Here is a 27,384-nt window from a genome sequence, read left to right on the forward strand (position 1 = left end):
CAAGATTTATCTCCACAGGCAAGTCGCCTAACTTCTCTAAACCTGTTTTCTCATCTGAAAATGGGACCATTTCCTCCTTGTGAAGGTTAGGTATTAGTTTCCTAATGCTTCTGAGATGAAGTACCACAAACTTAAGTGGCTTAAAACAACACCGATTTATTCTTTTATGATTGTGGAAGTCAGAATCTAGGTATCTGCAAGACTTCAAGACCAGAACAAAGCCTTTCTGTCTGTCTCCCTCCCTGGGTCTGTCCGTCTCTCTCCCTCCCTCTCCGTGTCTGTCTGTCTCTCTCCCTCCCTCTCTGTGTCTGTCTGTCTCTCTCCCTCCCTCTCTCTCTGTGTCTGTCTGTCTCTCTCCCTCCCTCTCTCTCTGTGTCTGTCTGTCTGTCTCTCTCTCCCTCCCTTTCTCTCTACATCTCCTCTGCTGGACTTCCAAGTTGCAGTTCTTCTGACACTGAACACCCTTGTCTACCTCTCAGGCTCTTTTAAGGCCCATTATGATTACATGGAGCCCACCCAGATAACCCAGAATAATCTTCCCATCTCAGAATTCTTAATCACAATTACAAAGTTCCTTTTGCCATGTAAGGTAACAGAATTATAGGTTCTGGGGATTAAGACATGGACATTTTCGGGGGACCATTATTCTACCTACTACAGATTGTCATAGGAACAGATCATATATAAAAAAAATATTCGACTAGACCATGGAATCTTGAATGCAAGGCTGATCTTTGCATAAATGTGTGCATGTGTGTATATGTGTATAATGTGTATATAATGTATGTATCTAGCTTACGTGTAATAATTATATGTGTATAAATGTATAAGCATATGTGTGTGTGTGCACTCTTTGTTTCCAATGAATATAGAAGTTGTTCCTGATTACGTAGTTTGAATTTAAAAAAAAGAAAAGGAGAAAAGAGTCAAGAGCAACTCTGTTGGCTTTAAGAAATATGGATCTAGAGAGAAGCCAGCAGCTAGTGTCTGAGAACCACTGGAAATAAATTTATATTTCCTGGAAAGTGTAAATGGGTGATAGATCAAATAGCGATCATAGATAATAATAGTATAGTCACAATATTAATAATCATCACAATATGATGCATTAATTGGCTACTATGTGATAGATAGTATTTTATCCTTTATTTCTAATTCTCACAGCTCTGTGATGAGCCTTGTTATTACTTCCATTTAGTAGATTGTGACACTGAGACCTAGGGATGTTGACAGACTTGATTAGGGTCATATATCTGGTAGGTGGCACAGTTTCTATTTGAACTCAGGTTTAATTAGACCCAAAAATCTGAACATGACACCTTATGTCTCCCTTTAGCAAGGGGACATGGGATCTCAATAAATTTGCCAAAATAGAAATTACACATGCCTCATTCTCAGACTAGAATACAATAACATTAGATATTAACAACAATCTAGCTAGCGAATGATTCTGTTTGCTTGGGAATGACAAAATAAAAACATTCTTCTCAGTAAACATTGGGTAAGGAAAAAAAAAATCCAACGCAAATTACCACCTCTTCAAAAGAACAGGAACAGGAAGGCTGTCTATCAAACCTGTGGAATACAGGCAGACCAGTAGTCAGAAGCCTCCCAGCATTTATTAAGAAGCAAGAAAGATTGAAAGTAAACGAATGAAGCATTCAACCCAAGAAGCCAGGAAAAGGAATTAGAAAACAAAGTCAAAGAAAGCAGTGGGAAGGAATTAATACAAATAAACATTGAAATACATGAAATAGGGAAAAAAAAGGAGCTTCATCTATAAAATGCAAAAGCCTGGTCAAAGAAGAGAGAGTGTACACAAATAAACCCATCAGGAGTGAGTGAGGGACATAACCATAGAAGCACAGAAGATAAAAAGTTTAACGAGAACCCTGTGTACAACTTTATACTAATACATTTGGAAGGCTTAACAAAATGCATTATTTTCTTAGAAAATATAAATTACCAAGTTTTAATCATGATGCTGTAGAAAATCTAAATACACAGACAACATAAAATAAAATGATAAGAAAGCTAAATTTACAATTGAAAAGAAGACATCTAACCCAGGGGATTTATAAGCTGGTCCTACCAAATCACGAAGAAATAGATAACCTCTATCTTATGTAAACTGATCCAGAGAAAATAATAAAAGGATGTTTTTCTAATTTATTCTAAAACCCTAGCATAATCCTAATACCCAAACTGGGCAAATGTATGCTCATCCATCTATGTATATCTGGTAGACACATTAGAACTGATAAGCTCTGGTAGGGTGAAAAATCAAATTAAAAAATCAGTAATATCTCTCCTCAGTATCAGCAATAAATTCAAAAATATAAGGGGGAAACATAAGTGAAAAAATGATCTTATTCCCAAACTGGAAAAGAGTATAAGAGAAGGTATCACTTTATGTTTGGACACACTGCATTCCAGACATAAATCATTTAATCCTCACAGTGGCCCTATGAGGTGGGAATTCCTTTATATATAAGCAAAAGAAGTACAGAGAGCTTAAGCATTTTGCCCAAGGTCACATAGCCATTAAGAGATGGAATCAGGTTTTGGACTCTGGTGGTCTGGATCCAAATGCATGTTTGTAACCTTCAGAGCATGTGCATCGCATAAATACCTATGAATAAGCTCTCACAAGAGACACCCAAATTTTTTATGACCAGAAGTCTAAAACTTCAGTGCAGTGAAGGTTTTTAAAGGAACACTTAATAAGTGGAGATGCAAATGATGTCTCTGAATTAGAAGACTCACAACTGTAAAGATCCAGTATCAATCAGTTAGGATAAGATATGCCACGTTGCTATAACAAACCAAAAGCTTGCACACGAGTTTCTTTCATGTTCATGGAAAGTCCACTGTGACTGAGGCAGCCCTCTTCCATCCTGCAGTGTGTATCTGGAACATGTGGTCTTCAAACTTGCCATTGAAAGAGGACAGGGCTTGAGGATCACACAGGATGACCAAAAGGGCTGGGTCTGGCCATAACTTCTATCAGCACAGATTCCATTATTCAGAATCCTGTTATGTAGTCTCTCCATCCAAACTGCAAGGGGAAGCTTAGATCTCTAGTCTCCAGTGCATGTCCAGTGTGGTCAATACCCAGTTAGCAGCAGTGCCCAGCAGAGTTGACTCTCAATACATATTTCTTAAGGAAAAAAAAATACCCATCCCCCAATTTAACCTCAAAGTTCAATGCCATATCACTCAGAATTCCACTAGGATTTTACATGGAATTTGCAAACCACCTGCAAAATTCATCTGAAGGGAAAAATGAATAAGAATAGTGAGGAAATTTTGGAATGGAAAACTAGTTATATTTTACTGTATCCAAACCACACTGTAAAGCTATGGTAATTTAAAGTAGTATAGAAATCTTGCAGGAATATACAGATAATAAAATAGGAAAAAAATCCAACCATGTATGCATGGTATACATTGGGATTTAGTATATGATAAAATAGTGTTTAAAATTAGTGAAAGGATGGACTCCTTAGGTATTGCCCATTCATCTAAAAAATAAGTTAACTACTCCCACCATGCAAAAATTAAATTGCATACAGAGTAAATAAAGGTGAAAAATTTGTATGAATACTAGAAAAATCTGCAAAAAAATGTATCATTTTGTGGCTTCCTAAGCATTGCACAAAATTCTAAAGCAATAAAGGTTATAAGACAATATAGAGGTTATAAGACATCAAAAGTGAGATTGAAATGCAAGTTCAGACTGGAAGAAAATTTCAATATATATGGAATGTGAAGGATAACTATCTAGAAAATATACAAGGCCTGTGCAAGCCAATAAGGGATGAAGCGCCGTAATAGGAAAATGGCCAAAGCACATGGATGGACAACCTACAGAAGGACACTGAAACATGACTGCAACATGGAAAGGTGGTAGACCTCACCAGCAATCAGGCAAAAGGAAAATGAGGCAAAAATGAGTAATTTTTTTCCCATCCCAGACTGGAATAATGAACATGAAAGATGTGGGGAAATAGGCTCACTCATTCATCAGTGATAGTATTATAAACTGGCAGAGCTTCTACAGACATCCTTCTAGTAGATCTATCAAAATTTTAAAACTCCTAAAACATTGACCCAGCAATTCCTCTTTTACAAATCTCTTTTATAGAAACACATACATGTGCATAGTGATATATACACAAAGATCTTCATTATGGCACTATTTGTAATAACAAATGGTGATAAACAACCAAAATGCCCATCAGTAAAGATTAGGTAAAAGCATTATGGTACATTTATACTGTGTAATGCTGAATAACCATTAAAAAGATAGATCTATATGAATACTGATTTGAAAAGATTTCTGAGAAATAGTATTAGGTACAAATACCTATCTATCTCACAACAAAATATAGTATAATTCTGTTTATTAGTTTGTTATGAAAAAAAATATGTATATATCTACCCATAATATATACATATATATGTGTTGTATATACGCACATTGTATATGTATACATACACACAGACACACACATTGTATTACAAGCAGTGCCGTGATGAAGATCTTTGTATTTGTATCACTTTGCACTTGTGTGTGTTTCTATAAAAGAGATTCTTAAAAGAGGAATTGCTGGGTCAGTGTTTTATGAATTTCAAAATTTTGATGGATCTACTAAAAGGCTGTCTGTAGAAGCTCTACCAGTTTACAATTCTATCACTGACGAGTGAGAGAGCCCATTTCCCCACATCTTTCATGTTCATTATTCCAGTCTGGGATGGAGTGTATAAAGTGTAGATATACATTGTGTATAGTGTGTGTGTGTGTGTGTGTGTGAAGTGTATATCCAAATACCTTGAAACAACTCTAGAAGAATACATATTAGTTAACAGTGATGACCACTGGAAATGGAGAAAGAATATGTGTGCAGTGGGAAATGAAGCAATTCTACATTTTAGTCTACAGATTTTGATAATGTTTAATCATTTACAACAAAAGTGTATTTGTTTACTGGTGTGTGTGCATGTGTGGAGAGAGAGAGAACTACTCGATAAACCATTTCTCATATTTGTTGGGAACCTTCAGGGACAAATGGATGGCACTAAACTTCCTCAAGCACTTAATGTATACTATGCACAGCCGTACAGTTCACTGTATCTGTACTGCAGCTTTATAAGGGGAGTTACTTACATTTACAGATGCAGAAAGAAGGGGAGATAGACCTGACCAAGGCACCAGAATAGATAGGCCTTCCAAGAACTTTCCACTGCACTCTGGGCAGGAGCACGGAAACATTACCCACGTCCACGCAATACACTGGTGTTTAGAGGAGATCAAGGAAAGAGGACAGCTTGCTTCATAGGTGAGGCATTCCTGGCTTTTCACTGGAGTGACCTTGGGTCAAGTTCATCAGCTCTGCCTTTTATGCTTTCTGACCTTCATTTGGGCTCTATGTCTGTAGCATCAGCTACTGTTTCCTGCAACTGGGGAATGTTTTCTCCCCAAACCATCTCACAGATGAGACCATCTCTCTCATCTTCCACTTGAGTTCCTGAGTCTCTTTGCAGTCGGATTCAATACATTTTCACTCTGCTCTGTGGAGGAAAGGCAAATAAGAGACTGCCTTCTTGCTCCTCTTTCAACTGCCACAGCCTAGCTAGGGTCATGTCATGCAAACAGAAACAATGGGATCTGGAGAAGACAAGAATAGAAAAAGAGGCTTTTGTTACTAAACAGACCTTAATTTGAATGTCAGCTTTGCAATTTAACAGCGTGAATGCTTTATTTCTTGGCTCCCTGTTTTGCTTCTCTGTAAAGCAGAAATGATGATGGTTAGAAAATAAATATACAAAATGCCCAGTGGGTAATACATGCTTACTAAGTAGAAACACCACCATTGCTGCCATTTCTACCATTACTGAATTATTTTTTAAGTACCCTACAATTCCTGTTTTTGTGGTCTATGTTTCACAAGGCCTCATAACAGCCTAGTTTATTAAGGTGGGACAGGAGAGTCTACCCATCTTACATACAAGGAAACTGGAGATCAAAGACGTTAAATGACTTGCTGGTGTTCACATAGGTCTGAAGGATCAAAGATGACATACAGGTGTCTTTAGTTGTTCAGCCCATCCTCTTGTGTGTCTTATTTATTATGAACACCTAGTGCCTAGCAAAGGGCCACGAACATGTAGACACTCAAAGGATTCTAGTTTCTGGATTGATTTTTTCAGGGGCTGAGGCTTCTACTTCCTTCCCTCCTCTCATGCCTTGCTAAGAAATTTCTCTTCCCATTTCAAATATCCCCAAATTGCAAATATTATTTCCACACTCCATTCGGATGCCTCTTTGGTCCATAGGGGAGCCTGCCCCTGCCTCAAAGGCATGTCAAGGGCCCTTCTGCTGTCGGGATTGGGTAATTAGAGGCCAACAGAGGCCACTAACATTGCTAATTGAATAGTAGCAGTGGCTCCTGGTCTGTGTGCTGTCCCTGGTCCTGAAACAATCACCTCTAAGCTACAAGGGCAATAAAAACCTTGATTTTGTTACAGTCTTCAACCTGGGTAGACAGATACAGTGGGAATAGATTCTTGTTTGGGACACTTGTTGATAATTCCCTGTGAATTGGTCTGTCATGCTTTTTAAAGTCTGTGTGTTCACAGAAAACAGTTTTCAAATTTGCTTCGCGTGTGGATGCATGCTCTGGTTTCCCCCTCGCCTCCTCCAAAATGTCACAAATGACTTTCCTTGAATTTACCAATTTGCAGGATTAATGTGCTTCTCTCTAGACGCCTGTGCCCTAGATAGATTCCAGCCAGAATCGCTGTCTCCAGTCCTAGACTCTGACCTGTTTTGCAGGCAAAGGAGGCCGTGGTTTTAGGTCACCCCCCGTGGGGGCACCCAGCATGTGGAGCTAACTGTCGGCTCTGTTTTATCATGCAGTTGTGTGGAGGAGTACAAGCTGGCTCCAGATGGAAAATCCTGCCTCATGCTCTCAGACGTCTGCGAGGGCCCCAAGTGCCTCAAACCCGAATCCAAATTCAACGACACCCTCTTTGGAGAGATGCTACATGGGTACAACAACCAGACGCAGCACGTGAACCAAGGCCAGGTCTTCCAGATGACCTTTAGGTATGGGGCAGACACGTGTGCTTCAGTGGTTGAGTTACTGTCCCAGATCTGGGCACGGGAGGAAGCCATGGGCATCCATTGATCACAGTCCTGTGTGACTGGCCAGCACCTCCCCAAGCTTATTGATGCCTATCCACGAGGCGTTAGAAGTCAGCCAAGTTCATTCCATGAGGTTCCTTTCCCACGACCTAGCCCTTATTTATCTCGCCCTTCCATTTTTCTAATTTTATCCACATATTTTTAATCCAATCTTGAATTACCCTATAAGTACAATTAATGGAATTAAAAAATTTTTTAATTGATCTATCAGTCTATTAATAAATATTCTATGTAGGTTATTCAGGCCATTCAAAAATAAAGACATTTAATGAAGTAGAAAATAAAATCCCCATCAACCAAAAATATACCAAATTTACATTTTTCTGAATATTCTTAAAACACCTTTTTCCCTCTCTATCTGCACACATACACGTGCATGCACACACATGCATGAACACACACACACACACCCCAAAACTCAGTAAAACTATTTAGAAATTCCTTTTCTTTTTTTTTTTTTACTGTTTAGAATTTGCTTTTTTTGCTCAAAATAAGGCCAAATTTAACCTTTCCCTTTTAGCAAATATAGAGGTATGGGAGGAATTAAAAGATGAGTCTACCTTCACATAAGAGCAAACAAAATGGGAACTGGGTTGGCCATATCATACAAAGATGAGACATGCCTCTAATTGTGAAGGGCTTCCTGGGAGAGTTGAGGACACTGAGGCTGTTTGGTCTGGAAAAGAGAGGCCTGGGTGGATTTATTCATGCTCAAAATCTGGAGAATCCTAAGATGGTAGAGTGAGAAGAATTATTCCATGTACAAGAAATATCATCTAAAAAACCTGCAGTTGTAAACATTTTTGCATGAAAATATAATAGGATATTATCCAAGGCAGGATTCTCCCTACATTTGAAGTCATGCTAACGAAGGTCAGAACTGATAAGACATCACCATTATAATCATCATCATCCCCATCCCATCATTTAATTTATAATAGTAGTGATTGTGTGAAGTGATAATAACCATTTTTTTATTAAAGAATTACTCTATATCAAGTCTTTACTAAGTATTTTTAATATTAATAGTAACAACCACAACTGCTGATATTAACTCAGTACATGTCGGGACATTTTAAGCACTTTACATCCATTAATTTATATAATCTCCACAATTGGCCTGTGGAGTAGGCAGGGGTTATTAGCATCCCTTTTATACACAGGAGAAATAGAAGTGTTAAGTGTTTTCCCTAAATTCCCCTTCTAGGAAGGGAGAGAGCCAGGATAATGCCATTTTAGCATTTTTATTAAAACCCTTGGAGGCACAATGGCCCCCATTTTACAATCAAAAAGTTAACACCAGAAAGGTAAATTTACTTTCCCAAGGTCACCATCTAGTTCAGAGGGAGAGTGAAGACTCGGTTGTAAATTAGGCTGATTACAAAGCCTTGCTTTCCGTTTTCTAATCCAATATACCTCATCATTTCCCACTCAATAGAACTAGAATGGAATATGAATTCCCTAAAATCATTCATCTGTAGTTAGTTATAAGATACTTCTAGAGTACCTAGTACATTCCAGGCACCATGCTGGTTACTTGGGATACAATGGAAAATGAGATAAAAGTGGCACCAGACCTGTGGTGCTTAAGTGTAGTGTGTGTGTGTATATGTGCATGTGTGATCTTATGTGCTTACGTAATTTGTGGTAGGTACTATGAGGTAAATCTATAGTGTTCCAAGAAAGCAATTAACAGTGGGGGCTAATTTAGTTGGAACAGAGTGGTCGAGGAGCGTCTATTGGATTAGAAAGCAATAATAAGGCTTTAAGGCCTACTTTTCAGACGAAGTGTTATTTAAGTAATAACCTGGAAGATGAGTGGGTGTTAGCACTGGAAAAGGTTTCAAGCAGAGACAAATGTTGTGAGGAGGAAATGAATGCAGTTGTCTTTAGGAAATGAAGAAGTCTGGTGTGGTTGAAGCTGAGTAGTAAGGGAAAAATGATGAGGGGTGAGGTGAAGCCAGCACAGGAAGTAATGGCCAAACGTGAGGACCTTGCAATCCAAGTGGTTATTCTAATAGCAAATGAGAGAACTCTAAATAGTTAAAGGAGGGGAGGATGTCAGGATTGCGTGGCATTTTTCAACCCTGTGGTGGCTGTGTGGGAAGTAGATTGTCATGAGGGTGTAGAATGGGAGTTAATTAAGTGTTTATCTTGGAAGCTATGTGAGAATATTAGTGGCTTCAACCAGGATGCTGGGAACAATTCAGAAAGAAAAAGGGATATTGAGAGAGAGTTGGGAATTATAATGGACAAGGGTCATTTAGCAGTTATAGGCCTTTAAGGATATCGGCCTTCAAGGATATAACCTTTAAGGATAAGGTTGGGGGAGGATTCAAGGGTTACAATTCAGTGGCAGAATTGAGTCTTCTAATTCCCAGTAAAGGTTCTTCCAACTACTCAGATGTTCAAGTAGTGGCGGCATGCAACTTCGTTGGAAGAACTCTGGGAGAAATTTAAGGACACTCTGGATGAACTACACAATGTTGAGATTCTATAGTGCCGGCTTTCTGTAGTTCTAATAGTCCATGAAACTGTCTTGAGCATCACGATGAACAGAATAATTCTGAGTGAAATCCAAAAGGAAAAAATTAAGGAATTTTCCCTTGCCTTCAAGAAAGGAATTTATAAGCTTGCAAGATGACACACACAATTGAAAAGATATATGAACATTTACTTTGCAAAGCAGTGGTCCAAGGAATGTGAATGGTTTCTAGAGAGTTCCTATGTTAAACCTTTGGAAAGGAATTAGAAGGGATGATAAAAGGGCTTCTAAGAGGATGAGGCTTGTGAACTAGATTTTGAAGAAGGAGCAAAGAACAGTGCCTCTTGGGAAGAATATAGGGCATTTTCCTGTCCAGGAAGGAGCGTGCAGAGGCCCAGGCATATGGGTAAGCAGGAGTGGGAAGGTTCCAGATAGACACAGCCCGAATCCTGTCCCCACCCATGACAAGCACAGTCCTACTGCCTCTTCTTTAAAATGGGCTGTTTGCTCAGATGCCAGCCTCTGTAATAGGCACCTTTCATGTTTCATGTAGTTTGATTTCTCACAGCAATTAATACCTGGAAGATGAGTGGCTGTCAGCATTGGAAAAGGTTTCAAGCAGAGACAGAATGGCTGGCGTGTGAGAAATGATCAAATGTACTGGCTCCCATTTTCTTGTGTGAAGATTAGTGTGGTCCAAAAAGAAGGATCCAAATTGGATAGCACGATGCTAGATCCTACAGGGGTTCCATGGAATCCCAGGATCTCATTTATACATGGGGAAAGGACTTGGCTAAAAGCCAGTCATCGCAGAGGCTGCTCATGATCTCAGATCTCCTGATTGCCCAGTGCCTTGCCTTCCCACAACCATCAGATTGGTCAGTAAGAGAACATGGGTCAGTAAGAGAGAGCCTTAAAAGCTGGTCTGGGAGTCTGCCGACTCAGACAGAATTTTAGCCCCATCAGGCATCCTCATTCTGCCTCAGACACTGTTCATTGTTCCCAACTCTTCAATCTTGAGTCATATCTGAATACCCAGTGTATGCCCTGCTTTGCTCATGGAGTGGGTATTGTGAACACACCACGCTTTCTCTTTTGACAACAGGCTCAAGATTTAGGGAATCCTGCAGACTGCCATTATGTTCGAGTGGCCCATTTCACTTAAGCTCTCTCATCCTTGCCTTCAGTTAAACTCTATTTCCATCCCTAGACCGTATCACCTCTTGGAAGCACATGCTAAGACAGTTGACTTCTCACCGTGGGAAGCCAGTGGCCTCACTTGAGTCTAAATTTATCTCTTTCAAGTCTCCCTTTCCAAGCCCCAGATGAGGGGAGGCTGCGTCTCTTTTGTCCTCCAAGCTCCAGAAGGCAGGCCTGCAAATTTTTTAGCATCAAAGGCAGTTGTCATTTCTCGCCTCCTCCCCCTTCCTTCTCTCTCTCCTTAAGTAATCTCCGGTTCAGTCCCCCAGAGTAGCCAGAAGGCATCCCACCAGCCGTCCTGCCATATGCCTCATTTCCTGACAACTTCCTGGCCTGGGATTTCAAACTCTCTCCTAGTCGAGTGTCTCCTGTGTGACAGCTCCAGGACTCTGCTTTGTTCACCTCCCTGCCCCCTCCCAGATCCCCACACCTAGAAGCTGCTGGTGGTAGGGAGGTCTGCATTCTGATTTCTTCTCTCACAGCTCTAAAGGAGCAGCCTGGATTTCTGCTTTACACAGAAATCCTCACATTTTAAGTCTCCAAACAGGACACAACACTTAAAAGATTAAGCAGTTCAGACCTAACCCTTTGTTGTACCCAAAGACAAACAGGCCATCAAAGGATGGAGCTTGCTCAGTGCTTACTATGATATGGGGCCTCTCTGAGGCTGAAAGAGTGTGTGACTCCCAAACCAGTGTCCCCCCTGGCTTCTGGTTCTGAAGGGGACATATGTAACTTCTTGATAACCCGGGATAGCATGTGGTGAGAGGAGCCACCTGTTCCCTCCCTGCTGTCAGCAGAGAGGGGGGACTCAGGGCTCATAGGGGAATGCTGAATCCTTAACTGAAGAAGGACCTTAGGCAAAGGCCACCCCCAAGTGCATGATTCTGCAGGAAGTTGATCCCATTCCTGGCCACCTCTTCAAGTTGTCACATGCAGGCTGCAGCCTGTCTCTGAGAGATGAGCATGTAGAGATATTTAGGACCCAGACAAGGCCAGGAGGCACCCACCGTGTGTGAAGATGAAGTGTGGCACACACTCTGAGAGCCCCACAGAAGGTTAGAGACAGGGTGGGAGCTTCAAGAAAAGCAATCATGGCCACGGAGGAGGAGGACCAAGATGGGGCAGACCATGAGTGTCTACGTGACAGAGCAGGGAATGACAAGCACAGAAAGAACTGGAGGAGTGGGGCAGCAACAAGGGCTAAAGAAGCAAGGAGACAGATGGTGAAGGGTAAGGGAGCTGGGGAGGAGTAACAGGTGGAAAGGTTGAAGGGAGACCTAATGGGACAAGGAAAGAAGGGCAGAGTTCATCCTAAACTCCCAATGGCTTTCATTCCCAGGAGGGAACCGGGGTTGTTTTAAGGGACTAGGTGGTGCCTGGAGAGAGCTCTGTATTAGGAGTCTGGTGGGCATGAATGGACATGATACTTGGGTAAACTTTCAGGTTCTGTAGAAACATGAAGAGTCAAAGATCTCACATCCAAGTTGCCCCCAAACCCAGAAAGTGATGCCAAGCTCTCTGGCTCTGAGCCTGCTGGGTTAGACCATGTTGGGCTTAGTGGCTCATGCAGGGTCACTATTAAAATCCCCTCCCCTCAGCTCTTAACCAATGAGGGAATTGGCAAAGACCGGTGGAGTGAACTAGACTTACCAATAGTTGGTGGTATTTCATGTTTCGTTTGTCTTTTATTTCCCTCCCTTTCCCATCCTCATCCACCCTACCTCAGTCCTGTAAGGAAGAAAGGTCGTTGTTGGTTACAGATTGCAGTGACTTAGATGAACATCAGTCAAGAACTACTTTTGAGCCTGAAGTCTCAGAAATTGCAATGAGAAGTTGCTTGGGTACGGTGCTGAGTGAATTGCAATGGCAGATTTCGCAAAAGCCTCATCAAAAATAAGCTGGTTCTGCCAGCAGCCGACATTTGCTCATAGGCCTTAAAAAATGACCTACAAAGAGTGTGAGGAGCTCATGAGAGATTTGCTAGGAAACCACTTTTCAATCTGGCCTGCTTATCAGATGTGCATATTGTATAGCATAAGGGGACAGTTTTGCGTAAGATGTGGGATTTCAGGATGAGGCGCTACCAACCCACGCCAGGAGAGACATAAGAGCTTTCTTTAAGGATTTGAGGAAATCCAGCTTTCATTAGTGGCCCCCACTTATTCCCCTGCTGAGGATCCTGAGTCAGATCTTATTAAGTGGCCTCACAAGCCGTAGTTTTTCTAGTGCCTTCCTGGAAGGTGGTAAATTGTACATGCTGCTTCCGGAACCTTCCCTTCCTTCTCTTCCCCCTCATTCTCTTTTCTCCCTCTTTAACCACATGTGTATTTGTTTTATTTGCCAGGTCCTGTACTACATACTTTATATAATTTCTCATTCAATCTTCTCAATGCCTGTTTCAAAATAGTCCTTAATAAGTTGATTTTATAAAAAGGGAAATACATGTATTAACCAGAGTGCATTAGGTTTGTGCCTTGAAAACAGCTTTAAAATCTCAGTGGCTTGGCCAGAAGGTATGTATGTGCTGCTCATTGCACATGCGCCACTCAGAATCACAGGCGTCCTGCTCATTCTGGTATTTGGGAATCTGGGCTGACAGAGAAGCATCATCTTCATGTGCTTCTGTGAACACCTTACTAGTGGGAAAGAAACTTGTTTCTTATGGTTACCTCCCAGAGGGGACCCTCTGCTCACATTCCTTTGGTCAAATTAAGTCCCATGGTTAGAGCACCCTGCAGAGGGTGGAGCAGAGACGTACCCTCCTGTCATGTGCTGAGAAGCTGAGATCCTGTTCACTACATGGGGGCACAGAGCTGTCAGCCCAACTAGCCTAGCAGTCGTACAGCTAAAAGCTGGGAGCACGTGGGCCCAGCAACAAAGCCCACTTACCAGGGTGCCTCCCAGGATTCTCCTATGTCATCTCCACCTCTGAGAACTGCAATAAAACCTTCTGTTCTCATCAATCTCCTTCATTCAATTCCCGAAGAACCATAGATCTTATAGATGAGGGAACCTCGGAACAGTTTGTACACTCCCCTATTTTGTAGATGAGATGCTGATGCTAGAGGCTCACTGTATTTAAGTGGATTATCTAAAATCATATAATCAGTAAAAGGATAATCCAGGCTTCCAGCCCTCAGTCTACTGGGCTGCACTGTCTCCACCCTGAAGGCTAGGAGATGCAGAATCCAACTCCCACGCTATACAGATGGTAACACCAAAGTCAGGGCTCTGTCAAGAATGATGGCAGAGCTGGGCCTGGGAGTTTTTTTTTCTGCATTCTCAGGCCTGGATATTTGGTATTATACCATGACCTTATTGTAACAAGATAGAGCAAAGGGGGCTGGCAGTGGAAAAATTACCAATTAGAAGAGGCATTAGCTTCTGATTTTCAAGGCCACTTCCAAGCCTTTCTGTGCAGTACTATTCCAGCTCTTAGCAAAATGTTCCTCTTGGAGACACAGCTATATGCTACCATCTCCCGGGGATCAGTTGGCGAGATCTTGGAAGTGGGCTGACGACAGAAATGGGAAGCTGGATCACAAGAGTTAAGGGATGATTTTTCCTGGGCTGGCTGCAAAAGAATCTTCTGTGTCTCCATTTTTCCAAGGTTTCTGGACATCTGCAGAAGTCAAGGTCAGTGTGTCCCATGCATAATACCCCCTAGAATCAAAAAGCCAAATTTCCATTCCTGTTAGGCCACTTGCTGCCATTCCCATTCGCGCCTTTTGGTTTCTGCTGCCTTTCCTGAATGCCTACTTCAGTTGCCTAATCTGAAATTAAATTTAGGGCAGAGTTCAGAGGAAGACTGAAGACTTCTGACCCAGAATACAGCCTTTTCCTAATGAACCCCCATAGCCAGAGGTTCCCTATTCACCTGATCATAAAAATCACCTAGGGCTGCACCAAGACCTACCAATCACTGTTTCCCAGATACGGAGCCTGGGAAGGTGAACTAGCACCATGTTCCCAGGTGCTTCACATTATCAGCAATTTGGGGGAAGCGGGGACTGGTGTATTGACTCGTGTCCAAGACGTCAGGCCCTAGAGTCTGAGTCCTAGCTTGCCACTTGTCAGCTGTGTGACTTTGGGCACACTTCCATTAAGACTTAGTTTCCTCATCTCTAAATTAGGAATAATAATAGCAATAGCCACTCCCTGTTGGTGTTGTGATGATAAAATGAGACTGGGGCTTGTTCCATTTCTGTTCTCAGCAACAGGGAGAACTCAGGTGCTGTAGGGGCTGCCAAATTAGTAAATGAGGAAGAACCATGGGGAAAAGGCCATTCTTATGGGCATGATTCTGCAGGAACTTAATCCTATTTCTGGCTGGGACTGAACTGAACACAAGGGGTCAGGGTGTCACCATGAGAAGAGATGAGGTCCAAATCCCACATCTGACATTTCCTAGCTATGTGGGTTTGGACAAATCCCTTTGCCACTGTGAACCTCAAGATCTTCAACTGTAAAGTGGGGTTTTACTTCAAAATATCCTCAAAGGGCTATGGTCATCCTCCCAAACTCCTCTAACCAATGTCGGTTTTGGTGAATATATTGCTTTGTTAAAATACCCAGGGTGGCAGAAGAAAGGCAGCCCTTCATGCTCTGAGGGTCTGTGGGAGCTGGACAGCTCAGCCATCAGTGTGGGATGTGCTGCAGCCCCGGGCCACCTTCTTATGGCCTTTGGTAAAGTAATGTCATCGATGCATTACAGCACTTGTGTCCTATCCGTAGCTCCTTTGTTTCTTGGCCTTCAGTGAAGTACAGTTGACCTTTGAATGATGTGAGGCATAAGAGTGCTGACCCCTTGTGCAGCTGAAAATATGTATATAACTTTTAACACCCCAAAAAGGTAACTACAAACAGTCTACCATTGGCCAGAAGCCTTACCAATAAGTTAACACGTAATTTGTATGTATTATATACTATATTCTTACAATAAAGTAAGCTAGAGAAAGGAAAATGTTTTTGTAAAATTGTCACAAATCTAAAACAAAAAAAATCCAATATATTTATTGAAAAAAGTCTGCATGTAAGTGGACTCAGTTCAAACCTGCATTGCTCAAGGGTCAGTGGTACATGTGATTAAAAATGTGGCATTTAGATGCTCAGGTGTGCTCTGTGGAATTTGATAATAGGCCTGGGCCCTTGTCCAAAAGTTCCAGAAGGGTGTTAATCTCCCACCTCTATGGTGATATTAAAAATATTTAACGATTTGTTTACAAGTATTACTGGTCAATAGGAGAGGATGTTTGTCAAACAGAATGAAGGTTAACCAGTAATTGGTCTGCACATCAATCGTGCTCACCTCCTACCTTTTCTGGATTCCCTTCCCCTCTTATTAATTCATCACATCCTCTGGTGAATTTGCCAATATCCTTACCCATGATTGTTATTATAAAATTATTTTTCTTTACTTTTCAAAACCTGTCTTTGAAAGGCATAGACAGACGTTTCTCCCATGACACATGTGGGCAGAGTAGGTTGACTATCATACTATTGACATGTGAAGGCTGAAGCTCAGACATGAGAAATGTCATTTAGGGGCAGACAGCTGGCACATGCTAGAGCCAGGAGTCAAGGTCTGCCCCCTTCCCCACTTTATATAGCACACAGATAATGGGTATACACATGTGTGCATATGATCTCAAAGAGGATCATGCTCAAAGAGCAAGAATGCAAATAATAGCTTATCACTATTGTACACAAAAACCCTACCTGAAGGTAGGAAGTGTCCGTATGCCTGTTTATAGCCAGAACACAATACACATGAATACACATGTATGCTCTAATATGCATACAAATTGCCAAGGGATCCTGTTAAAATACAGGCTCTGGGTCAGTGGGCTACATATAAAGGCCCAAGACTCTGCATTTCAAATGAGCTTCTGGGTCTGAGGGCCAGCTTTGAAGAGCAAGGTGTTAAATCTACCTTATGTTAGATGTGAGCCTGGGTTATGCCTGAGACTGGAGAAGGACTGTCATTCCTCCATTTTCCTGTTTGAAAGCAGAAACCGAGCCCAAGACCACCGGCACTAGAAGACTATGGTGTCCCAAAGGAATCATGCTCCAAAGTGACCAGTGAAGAGATGGCGCTTTGGATTTGCAATAGCCAGGGCAGACAGTGCTGTCCTTTAATCCACAGGCCCCAAGTGCATAATGTAGCTATGTATGTACACAATGTATATTCTGTACATCGTCAATCTGTCTGCTCTCTCACTGATGGGTACAGACACTCTGAGCCTCAGGGCCAGTGGGGGAGGCACTAACTATCCAGACTCGTGTCCTGAAGCCCTGGCTGGTGCCCAGGTCAGAGCCTCCTCCATGTGCTCCTGCTGCAGTTTCAGCTCTCAGCAGCCATTAGGCGCAGCAGAAAGTACTTTCCAGGGAAGACCTGGGCTGCAGTCAGCTCCAGGTCAAAGATGGAAGACAAACTCCTGGAAAAGTAGCGAGAAACCCATTTGGGTGGTGACATCAGCCTGACTAAAGCTTTAGTATTGTTAAGCACTGAGACAAAAAGCTCACACCATCCATACTCATTAGTTTAACTGGGGACAAAAAGAAAGTAGAAAAATTAAGACCTAGTGAAAGATGCCTTTTATTTTTGTGTGTGTGGGGAGCAGAGAATTGCAATCTATTTAAGACCTCTCTAATCTTTCTCCCTAATTATAATAAGAGAAGAAAAATAGATGTGTTAATTCTTTAAAAAAATTACTCTGAATGTTCACATTTCTAAATACACCAAACCTGGTCATTTTTTAAAAGGAAAAGAAAGCATGCACAGCATATTTTGAACGCTCTCCAATGAACCTGAAAGTGTGTCTCTTGACTGCAAAAGGTGCTAAGACAACAAAAGCAACCAGGTCCATTTCACTTCTCTTCCCAGTGCTCCTCCCTCAAGTTTTTGGTTTTGTTCTTAGTTTTCTGGCATCAAAATCCCTGACTGCATTCTTTTTCTAGGAGGGGGAAGCCTGTCAGAACCATTGAGCCCTCTGAAGCAGAGACCATTTTTAAGAAACTGCAATTTCATTGCCCTCAAATGCAGGCAGTAACTCAGGCTGGTCTAAGTGCTCAGAAGGAGAAGTCCATAGGGAACCTATGGAAAAGATAAGGATAGATTGTAATTAGCACAGTAATTGTAATTAGCAGAGCAATTGTAATTAGCACAGTGATTGTTTGTTCATAATGGGTGCTTCCAAAATGACTCCAGGCAGTTTGTTCTCTTAAGTATCTTCTGCCATTTTCCTGGGTGATCTTGTTTACACTGCTAACGTAAGAATGTGCTTAGCAATCTCTTTTCTAAATAAACACTCCAAAGGTATAAGCCAGCCCAGCCCCTGGCCAAGTATTATGCATCCTTAATTAATTGGTGTCCACAGCACTGAAATTTTACTATATTTGCATTATGCTAAGGCAACATTGGTATATTACTCTCTAAAGAAATCCTTCCTCAGAAGTCATTTGTTACTGTTACTGTTGTTTTGTTAATTACAGGAGCATGGGATGAAGCCAAAGGCTTGCACTTGAGGGCAGCGATTCCAGTCCTGAGCTTAATACTTGCTCTCATTTGTCATTTAGCATGTTTCTGGTGCATACCTGTGATGTATGTCTTAAGCACTGGGGATGAAAAGAGAAAGGAGACAGGTCCCTACTTTTACCCAGATGGACCACTGGCCTAGCCTTGGTGTGGGTGAGCAGCAGGGAAGACTTCCTAAAAGAGATGCTGGCTGAAACCTGAGGGGCATGACTAACAGGGAGCCAGTGGGACAGTGCTCCAGGCAGTAAGAGCACAGAGCCTCTGCAGATACGACTGTCCACATGGATCATGTGGAGGGTGAGCAAACGGGATTGTAAGGATAAACCATGGTAAAGGAGGGGCATTGGATCGGGAAGGGTTATTTAAGCATCACAGTGGTGGGACCATTTCGGGCTGAAAGACTGCACAGCCTTACAACCTTTCTGAGCTCAGTTTGCTCACTACTAAATCAGGGAACATAATAATGCCAACCTCCTGGGAGAATTATGGTGGGGAGGGAGAGGTGATGAGAAAAGTCAGGTTAAAATGCTTTGTAAAGTGTAAAGTCATGTGCAAATGTTAGTGATATTTTCCTAACATGAATCTGAGGATCTGTGAGACACCACTGACTCGGGCATTTGTGTTGGACTGCCCGTCCTGGCACAGTTGAGATCATGGGAGATGCAAATTCACCAGCATTACTTTCTTTGTCTTCCTTCCAGAGAAATCAAGAAGTAACTCTATTCTAAGCTCACATGAATAAGCCTACGCATGTGTAGAAAGAAAATTAATTTTTAGGGAAATATTTCCATTTCAGGGAGATGCCCTGAATAGAAATGTATTCAGTAACAATTCTAATGAAAGATATGATCACAGTTTATTGGATGTGAGTTAATACAAAAACTCCTAGGGCAGTGGCTGCGGTTTTATGTAACATCACTACTGAATAATTACTATTAATGATAATCTAGTGGAATACCTTAAAGGTGGCTTTTAAGAGTCCAAAATGAGCATTTATTTTTATGTCTCATAAGATCTTCAGAGGAGCCCAGTAAGTGGGCAATTAATTAGCAGCCACAAGCCAGAAGCTGAAGGTGCAGGTACTTGGGTAGCCCAGTCCTGGTTAATTCAGTGTATCCCTTACCACTCTGAAACAACTTTAACCCCCAAATCAGTGGGCCATCTCTCTCTTCTCCTTAAGGTTCTGCTGCTTGTTGTGACCTTGAAGTTGCTTCAGGTTGTTTTGGATACTTTCTTGAGTTGGAAGAACGAGATAAAGAAATTAGTTTTCCTTGCCATCTCATAGTTCAGAGAACTAAAGTTATATGCCTCCAAGTTTATTAATTCCCGGCCTACTTCTAAGGAGTTAGTGAGACCCCAGCCAACGGCAATATACAAGCCTAGAGGCCATATAGGCTTCCTGCAGCTGTATTTGCAAAGGAGGTGGAATCCTAGCTTGAAATTAAACTAAATTGCAATTATTAAAATTGTCCTTCAGCCTGTGTTCAGCCCATAAGTATACATTCAGTACTTTGTATGTGCCAGGTTCCGGAGATGCAAGCGGACCAAGTCTCAAACACTGGTGTAAAGGGGAAAAGAAGATAATTCTTTTTGGTATTATCTAAGTCTATCTTCTTAACTTTGTTCTTTTTCAAGGACCTGTGATCCATCTCTTTGAACTGTAGTCATCAGTGAAGATAGCAGAGAAATACATTCATAAATTCACAGAGTAACTCAATGTACTGAAAATGTCCCATTCTTCAGCCTCCCCCTGAAGTCCTTTGGTACCTTCCCACCACTTGCTCAATTCAGCCTTAAAACCCATCCTGCCCTTTGTTTCAGTGCAATTGAGTGCAGACCTCTCTCCCCTATTGCAATACCCTTGAATAAAGTCAGTATTCAGGTTACCTTTATTTTTGCCAAATTCCCCCACTGCTTCTTTTTTCTGATTCAAGATCTCATCTGATACCAGGACTGTAAAAGCAAAAATTACAGTGGACAGTTGCACTGGAGAATTTCAGGGGAGGTTGACCAGTGGAATCTGTCCAGCACACTGAGTTTTTCTGAATTTGCAAATGTATGTCTCTTCTATCTTCCTTGACTACATTTCAAAGAGATGGCTCCCAGATCCTTGGGGAAGATATTCCTGGGTTGTAAAATTGGCAAGGGGCTTTAAAAAAGATTAGCATGTTAAAGAGGCAGAGAATGAATTTACAATAACACATTGTCTAAAGTGAATGCTCTAAGAAAGGGTCAGAAAAACCTGTCTGAAGTTTGATCAAGCTGTAGGAGCTTTAAGAACAACTTGGTTACCTTACCACCTGACTTTCAGTTGTCTGTCTCCTTAGACTCCTCTTTGCTGTGAGAGTTTGGTAGGCTTACTTTTTCTAGGTACAAAATTCATAAAACTCAAAAACAAAATCAGTAAAAGGATATCCAATGAGAGTATTACTCCTTTCCCTGTTTCCTTCCATCCCTCTCGCCCTCCCCCTACCCCTCTACTTCTTAGTATGATAAACTTCTTAATCATGACACAGAGTACATTCTAATACAGGGATACCACTGGTGAATCCTGTGCAACCAAGGAAAAAGTAGGAGCCCTGGCTTGGTGGGGAGAACTGGGTTTTGGACCTCTTGAACTGTTGGGCCTCACACAGGCAACTCCATGTTTCTCATCCTCATCTCTTTATATGTACAATAAGACTCTGGCATCTCAGTTGTGCTGCTGTGAGACAACTGAGATAACAAATGTAAGGTGCCTAGATCCAGAAAAAGTTACCAGTACTAATAGTAGTAACAATAGTAACAATAATATCATTGAGAAACCTACAGCACCATGTACCATTGTATCTTCATTGAATAAAAAAAAAAACATTTATTGAGTAACTATTATACCCCTCTCACTGTTCTAGGATACTGGGAATACAGCAGTGAGCAAAACTCCTAAAAACTCTGCCCTTATGACTTACATTCTAGTGTGGAAGACAATCAAATAAATATATCCTATGTCAACTGTATATACTATGGAGGAAAGCAGGATAAGAGAGCTAGGGTGTGCTAGGCAGGGGATTCTGTTCAATACAGGCTAGACAGGGAAGACTTCTTTGATAAGGTGACATATGTGCAAAGATCTTAACACATGAGCATAGCTCCAGGAGTAAGGGGGTTCCCCAACTGGGGCAAGTGTTCTGTGCATCTGATGAAACCAAAGTAAGATAAAGGAAAGTGCAGGTTGGGAGAAAGGGCTTATTGCTCACTGCTCGCTCTGTCTCAGTAGCCAGCCCTTGCTCCAACTGTCCCCTACAGCCATGTGCATGCTCTCCTCATGCCTCCCACCCCTTCACCCCTTCCAGGAGGAAATCCATGGCTGGGTCCCTAGTGACTGGCAAGCACCAAACCAATTACATACCAGGAATGGAGAAGAGGAGAGAATGGCTGTTTTCTCTTCACCCCTTGGCCCAGCTGTGGCACTTCCATGGCCTATTGATATACATATAGGGTGGGAAATTCTGGATGTAAACTTCCATTTACCCAACAGTAAGATAGTAAACCTTGCAGATATCTAGGGAGAAGCTACCAGGCAGAGGGGAGAACAAGTTCACAGACCACACTGGCATGTTTCATGAACAAAAAGGATGCAGGTGGATGGAATACAGTGAAAAAGGGGATGAGTTGTAGAAGAAATGGTTAAATTAAAAAGCAATGGCTATTGAGTGGGGCAGTGTGGCAGTTGTGTAGAGTCCTGTGAGTCATACAAGTACAGTGCTTCGGTTTTACACTGAGTGAGAAGATAAAGGCAGCAGTGTATAATGTGAGCAGAAGAGAGCTATGATCTCACTCAAATTTTTAAAAGACCACTGTATTTGGGGTGTGAAGAAGAGATTTTGGTGGAAAGGGTGAATGCAGAAAAAGCCGTTGCAAAGCTTTTGCAGTGGTTCAGGTGAAAGAAGATGGAGCCTGATCATGGGATTCAGCACGGCAGGAGGTGGATGTCTCCTAGCTGTATTGTCAGGGCGGGGCAACGCGATTTAGTGATGAGGGGGAGGAGGTGGGGAGGCAGAGGTGGCTCCCTGCTTCTAGCCTGAACAACTGCATCGATGGAAGTGCCAATGGCAGAGACAGAAAAGTCCATGGAGAAGCAGGCATAAGGGGTGTCATAAAAGTAGAAATTCAGGGTTGACCATATTAACACATGAACTTGTTTGTGGAAAATTCTAGTCATTTATAAAAGTAGGCATAGTGTAATACAACTCCAGTTGTCATCATTCTGCTCCAGTAACTGTCGCCTGGTCATGTCTGATATCTGTCCTCATGGAGATGTCAGGAAGCCAGCTGGATATCCCAATCCAGAAGAGACACCAGACTTGAAATGCAAATCTTACATTTAGTATATAGATTATTGAAAATAAAAGAGGGGAGAAAAGCTCACCAGGAAGTAGAGAACAGGAGTGTCCAAGCCAGAGCCCAGGAGCTCCCATACTCACAGGTCAGAGAGAACAGACACCAGCAAAAGAGAATGAGAACAAGCTCCCAGGGATGTAAGAGTTGAACCCAGGGAGGAACTTCACCAGCTTAGACCAGTTCAGTTCTTAGAACAGAACAGTGTGGTGTAGAAACATGATGCTATTTTTCTCAATGCCATTCAGCTCGTAAATGGTGGAGCCAGGATTGGAATGTAGGCGATCTGGCTCCAAATTCATACTCAGATATCCATTCCTCCCCACTCTTCCACCACACAGTCACACATTCTGCTTGGCTGAGGGACTTGAGGGATGTGACAGTAGGGGAGTGGGAGAATGTTATAAAATATGCCCACGTTAAAAGTTAACTAACTATGCAGGGCACTGTGTGTGTGATGGACCACCAAGTTATCTTAGTCAATAATTCAGTGCAGCCTAATAATAGTAACAATGGGCCAGGCACTCTGCAAAGTCCTTCAAATGTTGTATCTCCTTCAAGCCTCACAACAGACTTAGGAGATGAACAATGTTTTATCCATTTTGCACAAAAAGACATTGTGGTCACAGAGCTTAGAAAGTGGTGACAAGGGATTTACTCTGTTCTGCTAATGGTTTTATGATCAAATTGTTCAGAAGGAAAGGAGGAAGGAAGAACAACATAGGCTTTGAGGTCAAGTAATGTTAGCTCAAATCCTAGCTCTCTGCAATGTGATGATTTTTCTTTTTTAGCAATAAAGTATTTCCATTTTATTTTTTAGATTTTTAACTGAAATATACTTTGTATACAATATGATATTGGTTTCACACTAACAGTTTAATGATTCATCAATTATATATATTATTAAATGCTCACCATGATAAGTGTAGTTACTATCTGTCATCATACAAAGATATGACAATGATATTGGCTACATTCCCTATGCTACACTTCAGTCCCTCTGACTAAATTATTTCATAATTTGAAATTCAGACTTTTTTCTCCCCTTCACCTGTTTCACCTATTCCTCTTTCACCCCCATGGTAACCAACTATTTGTTCTTTTCATTAGTCTGTCTCTGCTTTGTTTGTTCATTTGTTTTGTTTGTTGGATTCCACATATAAGTGAAACCCAATGGTGTTCATCTTTCTCTGACTGGCTTATTTCACTTGGCCTAATACCCTCAAGGTCCATCTATGCTGTCACAAAAGGTGAGATTTCTTTTCTTTTTTATGGATGAATAATATTCCATTGTGCATGTATACTATGTCTCTTTATCCATTCATCTACTGATAGACTCTTTGGTTGCTTCTATATATTGGCCATTGTAAATAATCCTGCAGTAAATGTAGGGGTTCATATATCTTTCAAAGTAATGATTTCATTTTCTTCACGTAGATTCGCAAAAGTGGAATTGCTGGGTCATACGGTATTTCTATTTTTAGATTTTTGAGAAAGCTCCACGCTGCTTCCCTTAGGGCTGCACCAATCTGCAATCCCACCAGCAGTGTCAGAGGGTTCCTTTTTCTCCACATCGTCACCAACACTTGTCATTTCTTGTCTTTTGGATAGTAGCCATTCTGACTGGTGTGAGGTGTTGTCTCATTTTGGTTTTGATTTGCATTTCCTGATGATGTTGAGCATCTTTTCATGTCCCTGTTCACCATCTCTATGTCGGCTTTGGAAAAATGTTTCTTCAGATCCTCTTCCCACATTTTCATTCGATCATTTGGGGGTTTTTTTTTTGGTGTTGAGTTGCATGAGTTCTTTATGACTGCAATGGGCTCTTGATTGTTTATCCACCCAGCATCAGTTTCCTCATCCATGAAAATGACAATCTAAAAAAAAATCCAGTATCTGATTATCATACTATTTTTCCTCTGAAATTTTTGTGAAAACCTAAATTAAATTGATATTTATATGATTCTTCTTTTAGTATCTTCCTTCCCTACAGACATGAAACCTGAGACTGTCTTTGACTGTTTGTCATTGTAAATCCCCCAAGTCATAGCAAACTCTCTACACAACTAAGGTCCTGGCAAATGGTAGCTGTAAGTTAGAAGTTGCTTTTTTGTTTGTTTGTTTGTTTATGTATAAAGTGCATGAGATATGCAGGTCATAGAAGCTTTTATGCCCATCCCCAGATTGGGAGCCTCCCTCAGTCGTAATGCTTTGTATATTAATTTCCCCTAAGATGCTCTGGTAGGAGCATAATTTAATGATGGAACCACGGCTTTGGATCCAGGCAGACCTGGAAGTAAATTCAACATCTGCTACTATAGCTGTGTGACCTTGGTCGAATCACCCAGCTTCTCGGAATTTCATTGTCCTCACTTGTATAAAGTGGATGTATCAACTACCTCATGGATCAGGTATCAGAATAATACCTAGTGTTTAAATCAACTGAGCCATGATAGATGCTCAATATATTCTACTTATTTTCCCTTCTCACCCTCAAGAGAGAAACCATGCTTATTTGGCCGGTGACAAAAATAAACAGGGCTTGGTGACCAGAAGATAACTAATAAATTGGAAGGCAGAAAGAAAGTAAAGGAAGGAAGGGGGAACAGAATTTATATAAACTTAAAAAATATCAACTTCTAACATAACAGCTACCATTTGTTGAGACCTCAGTTGTGGAGACACTTTACTAGGATTGGGGATTTACAATGATGAGCTATCAAAAATGGTCTCAGATTTCATGCCCATAGAAAGGTAGACATTAAATAAAGAATCACACAAATATAATTAAGGTTTTTACAAGAATTTCAGAGGAAAAATAGTATGAGGACTAGAGATAGGCTCTTTTTTTATTGTTATTTTTATGGATAAGGAAACTGATGCTGTGTGGATAAATTATCAAAATCACACTGCAGAGAGTAAGGAAGTGGAGAAGGGGGGAAGGAAGTCAGTAAAGGTTCTGTGAGCTTTCTTAGGACTTGCTAAAGGAAAAGAAACCATTTCATTCATTCATGGAACAAGTTTTCTGAACCCACTAAATTGTAATCACTGTAAAAAGTGATGGAGATACGAACAGAGCCAAACAGTCTCAGTGTCTTCCCTGATTGGTAGCATAACCACACATCCCAGTTTGACTGGGACAGTTCTAGCTTATGCCAGTTGTCCCAGAGTCCTGTCTACTTTAGCGTTCATCTCAGATTAAAGTCACCTCATTAGATGATAACTTACCTAGTCACTCTGCCTACTGAACTCATAGGTAATGAAAGATGCCTGTTTAAGTGCAGCTCCATCACAGAGCTGTGTAGTGTGACATGTGGGAGTCCAGGCACTCTATGAGCAAACCTCATGTTGAGAGGGGCAGACACATGGGGTTTAGGTGCTGCTCAGGGAATAATGTCTAAACTGAGATGTGAAGGGTGTGTAAAAGGTTATTAGGTGTAAACGGGTAACTGTTGAACTGCTGTGTTGTGTATTTGAAACCAATATAAGATTGTATGTCAATGATACTTCAATAAAAAAATGGAAATATGAAAACAGACAGACAAAAAAGGTTTTTATGTGAAGGGAGAGAAGAGAACAAACAGGCTGTGGTAAGCTGATCAGAATTGGCAGAGAGCATATTGTTCCAAACGCAAAGACTAATGTGGCCAGTATGTAGGGGTCTCTCTCCTGCTCTTCATTCACCCAGTAGGTTCCTACAGGGGAGCAGCCCCTCTCTGGCTGATTTTGCCATCCTGCTGTGGGTGGTAGTTCCCTGGGAGATGGAGGAAGAATGGAAGTTGATGAAACATTCACTCTTGGATTGGCCCAAAGGGACAGGTGCCAAAAATGACAAAGAGAAGAATGCCTGTTCTCCCCAAAATTAGTTTCTCTTGAAAAGATAGAGGGGAAGCTTTTGTTCCAACAAAGTTATGTTAATATTGTCAAGTTGGTGCACTGGGTCGCTGAACTGGTACTTGGGGACTGTCACAATATTGATGGGGAGTTTGGCAAGTTAATTTTAAATCTGTCACTTCACTCTTCTACGATTCTTGCTCCTTAATAAAACTCCACAGTGATTGTGGGCTCAGCTGACAGCTGGAGAGTGATTTTTGAGTCTGAAAATGGCATGAAATGATTTTCTCCCCTCCCTTTCTCCTCTTGCCCCCCCTCCTTTTCTCCTTTCCCCAAATCCTAGGTTGCCAGCCTGAAGTGAGGAATCCCTCCTCTTACAAAAGAGGCCCCATTGCTGGGGAGAGCCTGGGGCTCTGGAAAGGGTGTAGACTTTGCATTAGACTAACTGGGGTTGGAATGCTGATTCTGCCTCAAACTACCTGTGTGACCTTGTGAAAGCCACTTGAGGTCTCTGATCCTCTGGTTCCTGGGGCTGTTGTGATATAAAATAATACACATCAAAGCACCTGCTGCAATTCACCACCTGCCAGGTCCCTCTCTTCCTTTCCACATTATGTAGGACATGAACTGCAGGTATATGGCCCTGGACTCAAATGGCAAGTGAGCCACAAGCTATGCCCCCCTACATAGCTTTAATTGATCCACTGCTCAGACGGCATCAAGAAACCCATGGAGGAA

The 27,384-nt window shown here is 41.6% G+C and overlaps 1 protein-coding gene across 8 annotated transcripts in view; it reads left to right on the forward strand.

The window, feature by feature from the left end:
* ASTN2 (astrotactin 2) overlaps positions 1 to 27,384 on the forward strand; it is an 836,776-nt gene that overhangs the window by 523,749 nt on the left and 285,643 nt on the right. For all 8 annotated transcript variants that reach the window (XM_073225555.1, XM_073225566.1, XM_073225572.1 and 5 more), the window contains exon 13: positions 6,923 to 7,111. In XM_073225555.1, coding sequence (XP_073081656.1) covers positions 6,923 to 7,111 — 189 coding nt within the window. The remainder of the gene's footprint in view (positions 1 to 6,922; positions 7,112 to 27,384) is intronic.

Source organism: Manis javanica, chromosome 2 (genome assembly GCF_040802235.1).
Source record: "Manis javanica isolate MJ-LG chromosome 2, MJ_LKY, whole genome shotgun sequence".
NCBI lineage: Eukaryota > Metazoa > Chordata > Mammalia > Pholidota > Manidae > Manis > Manis javanica.